This window comes from Semicossyphus pulcher, unplaced genomic scaffold (genome assembly GCF_022749685.1).
Source record: "Semicossyphus pulcher isolate SPU_LCO1_2020_fin unplaced genomic scaffold, fSemPul1.0.p SCAF_6, whole genome shotgun sequence".
Lineage (NCBI taxonomy): Eukaryota > Metazoa > Chordata > Actinopteri > Labriformes > Labridae > Semicossyphus > Semicossyphus pulcher.
Genome location: NW_027211737.1, coordinates 29,693,166 through 29,710,516, shown reverse-complemented (window position 1 = coordinate 29,710,516; position 17,351 = coordinate 29,693,166). Strand labels below are relative to the sequence as shown.

Genomic DNA, 17,351 nt, shown 5'->3' with positions numbered 1-17,351 from the left:
GAGATCAGCTGCTAAAAGTTTCTCGCCATCCAGCTCTTAATCTCCGACAAACAGGTGTGTACAGAACTCAGCATGGCCGGGCCTGTGGATTTAACAGGCAGGTACAACCGCGTATCATTTATAGACCTCACTGTACTTCAGCAAATTAAATTATTCAAACAACACAAGCTACCCCTACCATAATTGCGCTTTTGCGCGTAATTTCTCTACAATTCTAAAAAAGGTCCTGCAATATCAAGCTAGGAACACAAGATGGCTATCTTGATTCATTTTCAAAAGCATATTGCTTAGTACAAAGCTGCCTTTTATTTTGAGGTACATACAGTAGCTGCATAGGCCAACTGGAGACTTGGTGTATAAAGTATGTCTCACTGTATGCCCCCTAACGACTTCACCAACAGCTGCCCAGAGAATAACATTTTAAATTCTCAGACGACACGGCCATTCTCAGCTTGCTGCACAGGGACAAAGATCCATCACCATATTTCACTGAGGTGCAGACTTTTGTCCAGTGGTGTGATGGCAACCATCTAATAATTAACGTCAAAAAAACTGAGGAAGTGGTGTTGGACCTGAGGTCAGTTGGTGATCACACCCCAGTGCTTATACATGATGAAACAATCACTCAGGTAAGCTCTTACAGGTATCTCAGCATCCACCTAGATAACCTGTTTAGCTGGGAAACTCGCGTGGACAGTTTGTGTTCTCGGCTACCGCAGAGGCTGTACTTATTGCGCCGATTGCGAGTGTTCGGGGTGGACCAGAAGATAATGTTCTTGTTTTATTAGGCTGTGATAGAGAGTATCCTTAGGTACGGGATGTCGGTGTGGTACGGTGGTCTCTTAAATCAATTCCAGGCTGGCTCACCTGTTGCAGACTGCCATTAAGGTTGTGGGGAGGACTGAAAACCCCTCCCTGCAGTCAGTATATGAGCAGTCTATTCTCAGGCAAATTAACTTTTACCATCCGGCAGATGATCCTATATTCCTATATTTTTATTCCTATACTCTTATATCTCTTCGGACTGTCTTTCATATGGATCTGTGCAATATAGGTTACATGCAATACATGTTTGTGGTCTTTTCACGGGCATGTACTCTTGTTTACATGTGGATTGTGTTGGTTTCTATTGTTTTTTATTTCTATTTGTTTTTATTGATTTTTGACCCTACTGTAATGGGAGCGAGGTGTGCGCAGCATTGGAGTCCAAGACAAATTTCCTCAAGGGGACAATAAAGTGCATCACATCCTATCAGAGGTGTTCACTGTGTAATAATTCCAACTGGATAAAAACAGATACAAAACTTGAGATTTATTGAACTTGAAAAAAAACATTGAATCCACTTAAACATTCAATTGAAGTCAATGCCTACAACATTAAACTGAAAATATCACCAACCATATATAAAACGATGCATACAGAGGATCAGTTCAAATGTAAAAAGCAGCTCAACAGCTAAAAAATGTATTAAAGAGGAATCAGGCCAAACACAAACAGCATGCACAAAAGAATGATCCATTGTTAGTCGGTCCATGCTGGTTCACGGACATGTTGATGCTTATGCTTCAGTATAATCTGTAGTTCACCTGCTGACATGAATGCTTCGTCCAGTCTGTGTTTCAGTTCTGTGTCCCACCAAATTATGAAAAACATTCCTGAGACCTGTTATTTCAACAAGAAGCACAAACACGGACACACGGGTGTCTGTGGTCTCTGGCACGTGTTCAGTATTACTCTATTCTTGCCCTCTGCTTCTAGAAAGCCTGACAGACTGACAGTCAGACATGGTCGTTAAATCATTAGCAGGCAGAGATTTGAATTGCTAGACCAGTTTTTCCTTTGAAGGCTGGGGGGTGGAGGGTGTGCAGGGGGCTACAGCTGAGCATATAGAAACCTGGAATCGTCAGCAGGACATGATCATTTCAAGTGTAGGCACTCGTGGCTCTTGGACAGAGACAGCCCTTGGAAAGAAAAAAGGGATTTAAAAACTAGAAAAAGTTTCCTCCCAAAGCTGATCTCGCAAGTTCCCCTCGGAGAAATCTGTCTTCAACGTCTTCAAAAAGAAAAGCAGTTCGACTAAACATCACAACCCGATATGTAAAAATGGTTAGATACCTCCATGAATGTTTTCCTTACATACAAACTCTTTTAAAAGACTGTTGCAAAAACATTGAAACAGAGAGTGACGTGGTGAGTCTTTGGTACTCAGTGTGAACAGGAACAGGAACAAGGTCCGTATGTGTGAGAGCCAAAGAACTGTTATCTGTTAGTCAAACGGAGTGTACATGTATGACACAAAGGTATGCTGAATTACAACAGTAACCCACAGGAAATAAAACACATAAGTGTAATGAATGGCTATACATAAATCCTACATTTCAGGCAAGGGTCTACAGGCTTAGTAGTTTGTTACAATAGCTCTGCTGCTAATCATCTCCCCTCGTGTCCCTTTGACCTTTGCCCCGAGACGGACATTCAGCCGTCTCAGAGCAGTCAGGGCCGGACTCGCTTAAGACACATCCACCTATCGATGAGAAGATTGAGGAGATCCATCCCCCTCCAAAGCCCTTCTTCACACTACTCGTCTGTCATGGCTATTATCAACATAACTCAATTACTACTATATCATACATGAAATTAAAATACTTCTATGTACCTTGTGATTTCTTACCCCCAAAAAACGAAATAAAAGTTGTAGTACGGTAAAGATGTAGTTTCGCATGAATATATTCTGAAAAAGGTATCTTTAGTAAGACTGCACAGTAAGTAGGGTCTCTTTTTGCTTGCATATACATCACCGTACATTTGAGCTGCAGATGGAAATGACTTATCCCAACCCTTGCTTCGATGATTTCAGTGTTCTCTAAGAGCTTAAAGAACTAATAGAAGGTGAGGGCTGAAAACGTAAGGGCATGCAGACTCTGGGGGACTATATGGAGACAGAAAGTGCAGATAAATGAAAAGTCCCAGCTCAGTGACTTGGAGACGGCAAAGTGTTTCACTTGGACCCTTTCACTGAAGGCTAGCAAGACTCTAGGCTGATCTTATCTGGAGTGGTGATGGTATGGAGAGTAGAGTGCAAATCCACAAAAGATCTGCTACAGCTGAACATGACCAGATCAGCCGGCGCAGGTCTGCCGATGTGTTGTGATTCTGTCGTATTCCAAAAAGGCGGACGACGTAAGAAGAAATATTCTCAGAGGAGATCCAGTTGTGAAAAGTCTAAGACACCCAATGTGTCTTCTGAGTGGCATCTACTTCCACTTACTGCATGATGAAGCCAGGCTGTGGGGCTATACGAGGAGTGGGCCTCTGAGGCAAAGCGGGGGGGTACTGAGATAGGAAGTGGTTGGGGTAGCCGGAGGAGACGTTGGGGAAGGGTTGGCCTGTTCTGGGAGGTATCGGTGGGTATGGTGATGCTGAGAAGACGACAGGAGGCTGAGATGAAGTGGTTGAAGCTGGATTCAGAATTGGGGCCGGCTGGGATGGAGGGGGTGGAGGTTTCCTCCTCGGCTGGGCCAGAGGGGAAGAGCTGCTACTGGGCTCTGTGAAAAGAGCGGAGGATGAGGGCCGGGCTGCTGCCGACACATCCTGAGATTGGGAGGTAGGAGCCACAGCCACCTGTGGGAGCCGCTGACCCTGCAGCACCATCTCCTGCAGCTTCTCAATCTTCACCCTCCTCAAATGTGCCAGCTTCCTGTTGCTCTGGTAACCATCGATGAAGGAATCTAAAGTCATGTCACCATCCAGGAAGGAATCAGCCATATTCTGTGGTAAGAGATGAGGTACATTTTAGAGAGTGAACAGAGTAAGATGAGAGCCAACATGAGTCAGGAAGTTGGAAATAAAATTCCAGAAAAATCACAAGCAAACAAAGCCAGACCATCAACCTACTGAAGGACGTAACATCCTAAAAATATCAGCTCATGATTGTTTGACCAACAATTTATTTAATAACATAAAGAAAAGAAATGACAATTACATCACAAGTGACCAAATAATAATCTTTACAATGATTAGAAATCTAATTATTTTGACACATCACACCATAACTGAGTAACTTTACAACGTGCTCCGTCTGTGGTCAGTCTAATTTGAAGGTGACGTTATCTTGGGTTTCATTTACCAATATATAAATGTATAAATGGAACAGATCTGAAAGTCTGTGTGGCAACTGTCCGTCAACCAGGTGGCAATAAAAGGATAAAAAATATGACAATATAAAGTTCTGTGCAAAGGTTTTAGGCAGGTGTGAAAAGATGCTGTAAACTAAGAATGCTTTCAAAAAAGGAAGTGTTCATAGTTTAATTTCATCAGTTAACAAAATGAAGTGAACGAACGGAAGAGAAATCTTTACTTTTGCCCCTTAAAATGAGAACTGTTTACAGGCAAGTTCTCAGCTTTTGCTCACTTAAATCTGTTTCTATCCGTCTGTCTGTCTCTGTCTATTTCTCTCTCTCTTTTGGTCTGTCTCTTTTTGTTTCTTTCTCTCTCCCATTATATATATACGTCTCTCTCTCTCTCTCTCTCTCTCATTATCTCTCTCTCTCTCCCATTATCTCTCTCGCTCTCATTATCTCTCTCTCATTATCTCTCTCCCTCTCTCTATTATCTCTCTCTCTCTCTCTCTCTCATTATCTGTCTCTCATTATCTCTCTCCCTCTCTCTATTATCTCTCTCTCTCTCATTATCTCTCTCTCTCTACTATCTCTCTCTCTCTCTCTCTCTTTCTCTCTCTATAATCTCTCTCTCATTATCTCTTTCTCTCTCTATTATCTCTCTCTCTCTCTTTCTCTCTCTATTATCTCTCTCTCTCTCTTTCTCTCTCTATTATCTCTCTCTCTCTGTCATTATCTCACTCAGAAGAAAATGACCAGCCTAGTCAGTAGCCGATCCACTGGGTTGTTAGCTTCGGCATGCTAGTTGCTAGCCTCGGAAGCTAATGACCAGCCTAGCCAGTAGCCGATCCAATGGGTTGCTATGTTAGAGGCATGACTTGTCATTTCCTGTCAGTTACCTGCGCTGGCTCATCATTGGCCAGATCAGTAGCAGGCTTCAGTAATGATACAGCCTCCTTTGGGCTCTCAAGAGTCTTCATTGTGTCTTTTATCCTGCGTCATGTCGGCCCTTTGCCTCACGTCATTACTCTCTCTTCCGACACTAACTGTCCTCTCACTAAATACAGGCATGTGAAAGTGTGTAAAACATGTATGTGACTGTCAAATAAAGACCTGGGCTACGATACCATTTAAATTGATTTTATAAGGTAACAATTTTTGTGTGATTTTTTCTACCCACATACTCTGAAGGAACAAGAGTCTTTGATTCAAACAATGAAGCCTCTGTTGGAGAACACATAAACAAAAAGAAAGGCATGCTGGGTGATTTAATGAATGGTGTCATTGAGGGAAACATGACATCATCCAAGGAGAGAGCAGCAGAGTGCTTACCTCTGTGTCCTCTTCTATTTGGGCTCCCTCCGCCTGCAGTAGGGCCAGCAAAGTGTCCAGTGACGTGTTTCCTGACTTGTGGTCTGTTAAATGACAAGAGACAGAAGATCATCAGAAATGTTATTATCGTGCAGGGCCTGAGCTGAGCAGAAGCATGTCCTGTTTTGTTAGCAGTCAGATGTGTTACTAGATATTGTTTGCGTAGGTGGTACATGTCAGAGTAACATTCACATGAATGGCAGGGCACAAGGTTTCCCAGCTGAACACTGCCCAAAGCATCACACTCCCTCCGCCGGCACACGGGCCAGCCTTTGCTCCCCACGCACAGCAATGAGCCTTGGCCACACATGACCCTGTCACCTGTTTTTCTTCGTTGGACCACTTTTGGTACTGACCCCACAAGAGCGGCAGTTTTGAAGATGCGCTGACCCGGTCATCTAGCCATCACAATCCGGCTCTTGTCAAAGTCACATCCTTACGCGTGCCCATTAAACATGCAGTAGTACATGAGAGAGATAATCTGTCTCCTACTGCTCCTGATGGCATTTGTAAGAATCCAACGCTCCTGAAACACAACAACCAATCAGAGCCCAGCAGTCTCCAAGGCTGCTGTCAATCACACGCAGCGCAGCACCACTACTCCGTGTATACTCACACGGTCAAGCTCAATTACTTCAGTGTGTTTCTGTTGGTTTGTGTCCACAAAGGCTTAAACACAACCACCAGGAATGAACAAACCGCCCATCCCTCCACTGCTAACTACGGCTCACGCTTCAAAGAGCGTTACACCGAAGAAGAGAAACGAGGAAAAGCGAGCTAAAATTAAACAGTTGGACTGAGACAGAAATGAAACCAGACTAAACATTGGAGTGGCATTTCTGAGGTGGAGAGAGCTACGGGAGCTGAGAGGGTTAAAAAGCGACGCTGAGTCAGACAGTTCTGCTCGACAGGTAATTACCCCAGCTTCAATTCTGCTGTATTTGTTTCACATTGCTAAGATGTCTGTTTTTTTTAACCATATTTTCTGTTCTACTGTGCACTTCCTTCCACGCATGGCTACCAGGTAAACAAAGAACTAGACTGATTAACTAATGCCATGGACATTTAGTGTAATATGGGCCAGCACAGCTTCTTCTAATTTGTTAGAATATTTCGATGCTCAAACTTTCATAATAACGGAACATTTCTTCAGCTCTGAGGCTAAACCCTGGCTAACTCTGACAATTACAACAAAAAACATCTGAGGTTTAAGTCGTAATCTCCAGGATCTCAGTTTCGTTCTCTTTGGCGGCACCTGTGGCTATAAACGGTCATTACAGGAGCACACTTCCCAGATATCCAGACAGTGCTGCATGTGTGACGTCCACGGTTGGCTCCGGTTTTAACTCTTGATTTTCCTGGCTGTCGGTCGCTTTCCTTTTCAGACTGTTTGCTTCATCTGAGCGTCGAGTTTGTTTCTTGTTCTTTGGATTTTCACTTCTTGTTGAAGTTGTATCTGTAGTCATCCATCTTTTCTCTGCTTGTTCAGCCATAGTAGATTACTGTTTACGCGCAACACTTGTAGAGACCGGAAAAGCAGCCGCTTAGCTCCGCCTACCCTCTCTGGCAGACCAACCACTGCTGGCTGATGGAATTTTTTCCGCCAGTCCATAATAATGCTGTATACTGCAAATGCCAAGGCTTTCATTAGTGGGCCATAGGCTCAATCACCATTGTTTTACCGCATTCGGCGACAGATAGTGACTTAACAAGACATTTATTTACAAGAAAATCTTCAGGATTATACCTTTAAGGACCGCCCACTCTCCCTGTAACCACGGCAATGATCACGTGGATCCTGGGAGATCACTTCTCTCATTCTTGCCTGATTAAACATTTCTCTGCTGTGCGTCTTGAAAATCTTTTATTTCTTTCTCATGTCACTCCAGCATGTGTAATCGTAGTTTCTGCAGTAGAGTCGGGCGTGCACGGAAATACAGACCATGTCTGTACTTATTCAGTGAGCGAAACTGTATCTATTTGTTAATACGGTTAATACGGAGATGTGATCCACATGCAGTTTATCATACTTAAGAATAATACACTTCCAGGGCCTTGAAAAATATGGAGCGCCACCTGGTCTTCAGAATCCAAGGGGTGCAACTACTCATTTTTTGGGGCGTATGCAACATCTATGGCTGTTCCTGCCAGGCTCCACTTTCAGGAGAAAGGGCTGGGGAGGACGGCGGTGGTGGTGGTGTTACTGTGTGCAATTGACAACTCAGCCTGCTACTGCACATTGGCTCTTACATCCTGGTCAAACGGCTGCACTGCTCTCAGCCCTGAGAATCGCTTTCCTTCCCGAGCTGCTCAACAGAAAATACACAAGTAGGACAACTAGTTCATGGAAGGCGGGGAGGGGGACACGAGTAACCTACATTTGACAAAAGCCATCGTTTGCTGACAACAGACTACAAGCACGGACGTGCAGAACTGTGTCTGTGTTCAGACTCCTGCATGAGAAATGCTGTGCATATTGACATGATGGGAAATGAGACACAGCTTCAGATTGAAAAGTAAAGATTGTCATCACTGCCTCAAAAACCGGTAAATATGAATATAACATAGACAAGACTCTGTTAACCTGAATTCTGGCTTAAAAGCAATAAAAGGTACAAAGTTGGAACGCTCACACAGACTGTCAGTACCCACATGTGGTATATCCACAGAAGCACATGCTTTTACAGTTTGCATGCCTCGCAGGCAAAGAGGCAAAGTCAAACCTTTATCAGCCAAGCAGACAGGTGTGTTGTTGGCATGCTGTTTTGAGAGAGCTGCTTGGCAACCACTGCGTCAACAAGGTCACAAGTATTATCATTCCCTCATCCTCACACAGTAGGAGGAACTGTGAAGGTTTGTCAGTAAGGGACGTTTCAGCCGTCTCTACATCTTACTGTAACGTTAGTCAGGGCTGGAACTTGCTCAACCCGAACAGAGTTAAACGACAGCAAATCCTGCAGCAACGTGACAATAGCCTCTGACTCCGGGCCCGATCAGACAGAGCGCGTTGTGCTGCTCTGACGTAAACATGAGAACTGGTTCATCTGGTCTTCAGCTTGTGTTCACGCTGAATAGGAACAAACAATGTGTAACAAACATATTATACAACACCTCAGCTTCCTATGATTATTTTTTCTCTATGCTGTTTTGCTGTTGTGGTTCATTGGTTTTTAAATTGTCAAAATATTTGATAATTTTGTTCTTTGATTTGCAATTTTTTCTACAGAACTCACTGAATTTATCGATTTAGAGTCACAGTGTTGAAGAGGTATGGAGCTAGAGAATTGGCTAGCTAAACAGCTAGTTGGAGATCTGCTGCTTTTACCTGTTGGATATTATAAGCAGCTGATGGTAGAGCTGAACTAATCCATTAACATGTCCATGACAACATATAGTCAGCTAACAAGTATATTAAAACAATATGCATGACTTCATGGATAAGAGTGTGTTTTGTAAGGGCTGGGTTATTATTGTTGCAGTAGCTGCCCTGCGTCTGTACCTAGGGTGGACTTGCGAAGCTGATAGGACTCAAAGCTTTCCTGAAGACAAATGTAGCGCTTGGTGAGTTGCTCTTTCTTGTGCTCCAGTCTGGGCTGCAGGGCGAGGTTTTGCTCTGCAAGGGTTCGGTTGCTGACCAATGTCTTCTCCTTGCTGTGCTGGACGTCATTCATCTACAAATAAAAATAAAACCATGTCAGAAATGTTAACGGCAAAAACCTTTGCATTTCATTGCAAACAAGATCTTAAATGATGCAGTGATCAGTAAGCCTGTGAGAGAAATCGTTAAGTCTCTGCCATGAAGCACTTAAATATTATATATTAACTAGAAATCGTCACTCTTAACGTGCCAGTTTTCACACAGCTCCTACAAGACTACAGATGACAAATGTCCTCCGCAACATCAGGGCCTTTTCTTTAGGGGCGTCAAACTCAATCGGAGGGGAGGCCGAAATTAAAAAGTCGCAGGCGGAAAGGAGTCAACATTATTTGCACAACAGACATAAATAAACCACCTTTTTATCAGAGGCATTATGACAAATTAGTCACACAGAAATATGAACTTTACTGCTCCAAAGACGACTTATAGAGTTCAGAACAAACCAAGTATCAGAAAATTCCAAACAAGTTTTATCCCAGGCGGCGAAAACAGCCAGAAAAACTTTTTTTGTCAATAAAATCTTAAATATTCTGTTTTTTTATTCACAACACCGTCAATAAAATATTTTAAATGTGATCACTCTGGTGAAAATGTGCAAATATTCCAACCATAAGCAGTCTACCTGTGATACAGGGAAAGGCGCAAAAGGAAAACGTATATATAAGTGCACTCTGCTCTTATTTGCTGGAGCCAGGTGGCATCTTTTCTTGGCTGCAGGTTCATTCATGTTTGTGGTCAGGTTCTGAGCTGTGGACGCTCTCAGGATGGAGTGAAGGTGTGCATCAGTTGCTTACACAGGTATGTGCTTCCAAACATGCAGAGCATTCGAGCAGCTTGTTTAAAGAGGGTCCGCTCCGCATCGCTGATATCAGACGCTCTCTGTCCACACATATGCAGCTCTGTTACGCAGTGTAAACAATCCACGTGCCTACATCAGCTGTGCGCTCACTATCAGACTTTCAGCTCCCTGGCGACGTCCCTCCAGCCAGCTGCCACAACATTGTAGTGAAGTGAGGAGCTATTGTGTTTCTAACTCTGTATGTTCCTACTGTAAATTCATTGTCACAGTTTATTAAGCTCATACAAGGTGCAGGTGTCGTTTGGTGATCGCTTTGAGACGCTGCGTCATTAATAACGTCCCTCATGCGCATGCGGCTCACGTGCTGTGAGACCTGAACTACGAGAGAAAATATTTAACGTTTGTGACTTAATTAAACAGACTGCTGATAAAAACAGTCAACAAGCAGACAGAGAGGGGGGCGGGGCCAGCAGCTGTGCAGAGGTGCAGGTGTGTTGGGGGCACTGAAGCAAAGTGATCAGATTAAAGTAGATTGTGAATTAAAACTTAATAAGGCGATGAAGAGAGAACAATTAAAGTGTGGAAGTATGACAGAGGGTAATCCAGACTGAGCAATCTACATGTGATGTGAATACCTGGGTGGTACAACAAAACGCTCTACCCCCGCTGCTGAAACAAATCCTCGAGGAAACAATGAATGTGATAAATGAACTCTGAAGTGCAAAGGGTGAAATAAACTTGTTGTTTTTAACCCACTTGTCATGACAGCCACTGTTTTACTGGTTGTAACCATTTCACGTCCACCCAGTGTGGGAAATAAGGGAAGGGTGAGCACCAATTTCAACCAATCAATCTGCAACATTTAGCCGCAGAGCACCAAGAACGCTCGGTCAGTTAGCTAGCTGCTGCGCTGTGGAGAACGTCTGTCTACGCCCACTTCTCAACCATCAAATCAAATCCCTCTAATGATATGTCCCGCCTGCACGTCCTGTTTCACTCGGAAACACGTCACGATACGGAAGCTAGATACTCTCGAAATGCTGTTTCATCTTGACTTTAACTTAACCCTGTGAGCGTACCACATGGGACTGCTGTTAAACCATAACTCTCAGTGAGCAGAGTTGACATTTGTCTCTTCTGACACCACAGAAGCGATCAGTCACCTTTTAATTTCTGTTGTTTCTATGTGAGGGAAACACTTCATATTTGTTCTTTGAAAGCAACTTTTTGAGAAGGTCACTAAGACAAGACGGCTGCGCCTGGTCGAAGCATGGATTCTCCTGGAGAAGAAACTTCAGCTAAAAAACCTTGACCACGACCATCGACTGTAAGCAGGGGTGTCCAGTTATAATTGAAAAAGGTCCAGTGAGAGAAATGTTTCTCTCAGGTCCGGAACATCACAAGGTCTAACTTTCCATACATTTTGAACATGTCAAATCAAATAAAGAAAAATAATATATATATATAATATATAATTAGGCTAAATAGTTTTCAACAATGCTTATTATTAACGTGCACATAGAACTGGCGGGAACTCTGATAGTACAACAATAATAATTATACTGTAAATACTTCAATATTGGTAGGGAAACACAGCATCCGCTGTTTGAGTGTCTGGGGGGTCTCCCTCAGGACATTTTGAGTGTCATAGTCATTATTTCCTGTATTTGTGTGTGTGTATATATATATATATATATATATGTATATTTTTATGCCCCAGTTTGTGATGGATTTTTGTAAATGAATACAAATAATAAATGTCTGGTACTTCAAGCGTGAATTTCACATTCTAGCAGGATTTAGAGAGCCATAATCACATGGTAGTATAATGTTGTCCATGCAGAAATCACATGAAGGAGAGAGAGAGGTTTACTTCTTCACTGAAGCTGCTCTCTCTCTCTGCCTCCTGGCAGAATGATCAAGATTTTTCCTTAATAGGAGATTTATATTTTCTTCTATGTTTTGCCGAAAAGCAGCTGCAGTCAGACTTTTTCTCATGGTGAGTTTTAAAAGTGGCAATGACTATGAAACAAATAATAGTTGAACATAGCTGTACACAGACGGACCTGGAGAGAGCGAGAGGGAGAGAGAGCAGAAACATGATAGCAGTGCAGACTTCAGAGGTCTGCTGGTCATGTGATGATGCAGCCTGATCTAGCTCTGCGTAACGCTGTGTTCACATGGATCCAGGCAGATGGTCGACGAAAAACTGGGTATGACTTTATTGGACAAGAGCAGGACGGTAAAATGTGGTGAGGCCGGCAGAGGTCGCCGGTAACGGTAGAAGGCATGGTCGTGCAAAGTTAAAATTGTTTTCACTTTTTGCCGTCCTTCACAACGGAACATACAACCGGATGTGACGTACCTGCCTCACACAAGAACACATGGGCGATCTGGACAACGAGAGGTAAACTGGTCTTCATCCATCTTCAGCTCCTGGATGAGCGGAGGAAATTCCCCATGTATTATGCGCTCTTGCAAAATAGGGTTATGTTTGTCATTGAATATCAATAATAATAATAATCAATAAGAGTGCAATAGTTAGACAGTGTCCGTGTTTAATAATCACCACGGCCACGGAACATATCTGAAGTTGTCCAGTCTTGATTGAAAGCTCATATTTCTCTCTCTCTCCTTTCCTCATTTTAGAGAACACCATGTCTCCTGTTTCCTGACTCACTCATCTTCTCCCACTGTGTCTCTGTAACTTCCTGTCTGCTGGCTCCTCCAGGTGTGTCTGCATTCTCACACTAGATCTGTTTCGGTCATGAAAGATTCGTCAAAAAGAACTGAACCGAATGATCCCGTCAGTTCCGAGCATCGACTCGTTCCTGCCCTTCGCTCTGCTCTGCTCGCAGCTTCCCCTTCCCTTCTTTCTGCCTTTTAGAAAACCAGACTGGACGCTTAGAGTCCATTTTACTGTAACCTAATTACTTAATTTACTTTGCAAGCTGTAGGAAGTCTATGTTGATCTTTTAAAAAGGCATGTTACTGTTTAAATATGTATATCTGTGCACGTCAGTTTGTCTCTTGTTGTGTTGGTGTGTCCTCTTGTGAACATATTGTGCAAAAATAGATATTCAAATGGTTTGGAGCTATTCACCAGGTCGCTCAGTGACATTTCCAGTTCACCCGTAACGACAGAGAAACTCACTCACTCCTTCCTCACTCTCACTCGGTCATGAACGATGACGGCTCCCGTTGCATTCACTGGTCTTCTCGGTAGGTAGGTAAATATGTTGCAAAATGGGAGAGCTTGTAGAATACAATGTGAGAACTTGTAAATAAAAATCTGAGTTAGTATGTTTACATTTTCACTTGTATAATAAATTTGATTATTCCTTCTAAAAACCACATCGGTCCGAACTATTTGAGTATCTATTTTTGCACAATATGTCCACAAGAGGACAAACCAACACAACGAGAGACAAACATATGTGCAAAGACAAAATAACAGAAAACAAAATAAACTAAATAAGCACGCTGTGTGTGACAGGTATACTTATTTAAACATAAACATACCTGTCTGTTATGCTGGGGGTAAGAATCTGTCTCTCAGGCCAGGCTGGGATTTAAATTCTCTGACATCATCGCCGCACACCACACGGTTGTTATGGCTCATTTTAGTGAGACTAAAGTTAATTATTATTATACAACAGTTGGTTCTGACCAAGTAATCCGATTGGACAGGAGGCATTCTATGAGTGGCGATACAGAGAACAACATCACTCCACCTCAGCCAGGTGTTCTGAGTGGGGGTGGGAATCTTTGGCCGTCTCACGATTCGATTCAGAAACGATTTTCAATTCAAAATCGATTTTTTAATAAATACACGCTTCAGGATCTTCTCCAGTCCTCTGTGAGCTAATAAAGGCGGTGCAGCAAATAATGGCATGAAAGCGCAACATTATATAATTTCCATTTTTTGAAAAAGTTATCAACTGATAAAATAATAAACACACAAAGGCAAATCTAAGACCGAAGGCAACATTTACCTCAGGGGCAGTCTCGGATCGATATCGCCTCTGTGAACGTGCCGGGCGGTAAGTGATAAACGACTTCCCGTCAAGACTTCCTTCTCCGCGTGCTGCATTGTTACAGAAACCGCTTTCTTGTGATGTACTTGTTATAAACGGGTCTCACCTTCGCCGAAATGTCAACATCACGATGCAGATTTGTAAGTAAAAATTCAAACTTCGTCAGGTCTGTCCTCAAGAGGTGGTGGAGGTCGGATCGATCTGGTGCATTCGAGGAAGTGGGGAAATCTGAACGCTGAACGGCTTTCGTGACACAGCGTCAAAGGAATTCATTTTTTTTCTTTGAGGATCAATAAAGTTATTATTGTTGTTATCATGTCAAGCTAAATTTTAGATCTAGAGCAGATTGTTAGCTGTTAGCATGCAGTTGTCTGTTTATAGAGATCAATAAGAAGCTAAATCGTCGTCAGATGACGCTGATGGGAGCCGGGATGGGATTACGTTCCACCTGCTTTTGCACTCCTCTCCTCCTTTCCTTGCATATGCCAGAGCCACAGCCTGCTGATATGTGATTGGCCAATATTACTCGGACTACAAGCGAAGTACAAACAAAGTATTCTATGACAAAGAATCTGTAAATAGGGATGACCAGTAACTTTCCAAATTCACTCGCCCGCCTTTAAAATCGTTGGCCCCGAAATAATTTGTTGTTATGTTTATTATTGTTTAATGTCAAACTTTGTTTCTCCTCATGTAAGGGTTCTTTTTACTGAATATGTGTTCAATTCTGGAACTATTATAAACTAAAATGAAAGTTTGGTTTTCTTCTTCCTGTCGGTACACACGCGACCTCGTGCTGTGTGTGCACTAAAGGTGTAGCCATTAAAAGTAAACGTGCGCTCCGTGAACGGTGCGTTTATGTGGCCACAGCGTTAACGTGCACCGGGACGAGGTGCCGCTTAGAACAGGAATACGCACACTTACAGCCACCTTGCATTGCTGCCCGTCTGCCTTGATCATCCCGTACGCAGGTCGGCGACAGAAGCAGCGCTGATTGAATCCAAAACCGTCACTTGCTTTTACGGCAGGTTTGGGACAGAGCTGCAGAAATAATCAGTCAAACTAATCCTGAATACAAATCTGTATAATCTTTTAGTACTCTTTCTTACTCATTCTTTGTTAAAACCATTCTAAAGAGATGGCTGGGAATAAATCTTTGTATGGAAAAACTGAGGTTTATAAGCTGCTTATCATGACATGGACTCACGGTGATAAGAGTGCAAAACAGGTTAATGGAAATTGCTGAGTCCTTGCAGAGTTCAGACATGGCCTGTTTGGAGAAGCAGTTCTGAGAGACTTAACTTGCCAAGTACCTCACACACCTTCTTCATGTAGCTTCGTTTTAGAGCTACCTTAATGTTAACAATAGTCTTGTAAATTCACATTGCTTTATTTAACAATACAGTAACTAGTAACTATGCTAAATATTTTTGATGTCAAGTTACAAGTACTCTTCTGGGTACTTCCATGTGTTAATGGCTCATTCTTTGGATAATGGTTAGAGGTGCTGGTTTACTCAGTAACCTACAGATTTACCTGTGCCGACAGAACTGTAAATATGTCATGTCATATGTCATAAAATGGCAGACGTGTAAATGTGGATCGGCATGACAACCTGTTAAACATTAGTGTTGAGGCTAGGCCATTTCTTTTATCCTTTCATTGTGTTGTGAAAGATGACTAAGCAACAGTGTGGCCATTAATTGTTCTTGTTCCTCCTTGCGGCTGAATATAGAGGGGCTTATTTTGTCCGGATAAGAAGTTGCTGTTGTTGTTGTTGTTGTTGTTGTTTTTAACAATGTCGCAAACTGGGAATCGTCGTGTTTAAACTTGAGACAATGCTCATCCCAAGGATGACGATTCGTAGCCTTTTTAGGTTTCGCAACAGTGAACTTAGATTGACGACGCGTATTTATGATCAAGTCTTTAACCTGATCCAAGGCAACCATTTGCGTAAATATATGGGCAGTATGTAGGGAAAGCACAACAAAGGGTTGAGGGATAAACTGTGACCGAGAAAAGGGAGTCGGTTGCTAATGTTGGACTACAAAACCGAAGAGCTTGACATACCTCATCCATTTCCTGTACCATTTTTGTCAGTTTTTCGTCGTCCTCCAGCATTTCGTTCAGTTGAGTCATCGTGTAACCGCTGAACTTGGTGTTAAAACTAGACATTGTAGCTTTAGTTGTGTGTATCGCCTGGGATCCCTCAGCTAGCCTTTCAGATTGTGACAGCTGACTGAACCAGCCTTACAGGAAGTAGCAGACACAGGCCTGGTGCTGCCTTCAAGTGCTGTCAGAAATATGGCAATTACCGGAAGGCTAAATTCCAATATGCGCGTCAGTAGTAAGACAAAGGTGTAACAGTTAATCATTTTACTAAATTCGACTCTGTCAGAGAAAGATACGACAATTTTAATTTTGTGGCATAAAAGAGAAATATATTATAATATTAAATCTAATAAAATACACTATTTTATACAGGGTACGAGTAGGAAGGCAGGAAATGTAGGGCAAAATTTCATGTCAAATTCAGCCTGTGACCTTCTTTAAACTGAGCCAGATATCTGATTTGATCACCGAGGAGGGAAGATGACCTAATCAGGAGGGGGTCGACTCATTGGAGGCATCTAGTAACACAAAATAGCAGCATCATGTTTTGGAAATTACTTTAGCTCCTAAATATTAAAAACATGCTACAGTAAAACAAGTTGAAAATAATCACAGTGGTACCTGAGGATGTGCTGAACAAGATTATGGTGGAGTTTCCTGATAATAATTTGATTTTTTTTAATGTGGGTCAAAAGCAACATATGTGTATCCAGTATAATTTTAGCACCTAATTATTAAAATATAACAAGATAACAATTTTATTAGATGCTCTACATGTATTTCATATTGAGATATATCAATATGTCAATAAATGCATATCGGGTGTGACTTTTGCCTCCAATTAATAAAAAATGCTGCAGTTACACAACTTGCAAATCATCAGAGATCAGTTCAGTAGTCACAAGTTAATAGTACTTTTAAAATATACTCATGTATAATTTAATGGGGTATTGATTTTAGCATATCATTATGAAACATGGTAAATCTGAAAAACTAAAAAATAGAAACTACCGTTTTAAACCACCTTAGTGGTCATTTAAGTTAAGAATTCAGAGTTTACGAGGTGCCATTAAATGCATCATGATATCCCTGAGCGCACCCACACGCTTTACCGTACAACCCGCTGTAAATGCGCAGTAAAACACTGCCGGAGGAGTGGTAAACAAAACCTCTTCCGCCCTGATTGCCGTAAATCAATTCGTTGTTTGTTCTCGCGGAAATTCCTTCCCGAACCTAGACACTGAATTGATTATAA

At 42.3% G+C, this 17,351-nt stretch overlaps 1 protein-coding gene across 1 annotated transcript; it reads right to left on the bottom strand.

Annotated features, from left to right (window-relative positions):
- Positions 1-1,280: 1,280 nt before the first annotated feature.
- vps37ba (VPS37B subunit of ESCRT-I a) lies at positions 1,281-16,226 on the bottom strand. The gene is made up of 4 exons (XM_069683892.1): positions 16,055-16,226; positions 8,990-9,161; positions 5,452-5,534; positions 1,281-3,769 (listed from the first exon to the last, which is right to left on the bottom strand). Exons 1-4 carry the CDS (start codon positions 16,157-16,159, stop codon positions 3,266-3,268), a joined length of 864 nt encoding a protein of 287 aa, XP_069539993.1. The 5' UTR covers positions 16,160-16,226; the 3' UTR covers positions 1,281-3,265.
- Positions 16,227-17,351: the final 1,125 nt, after the last annotated feature.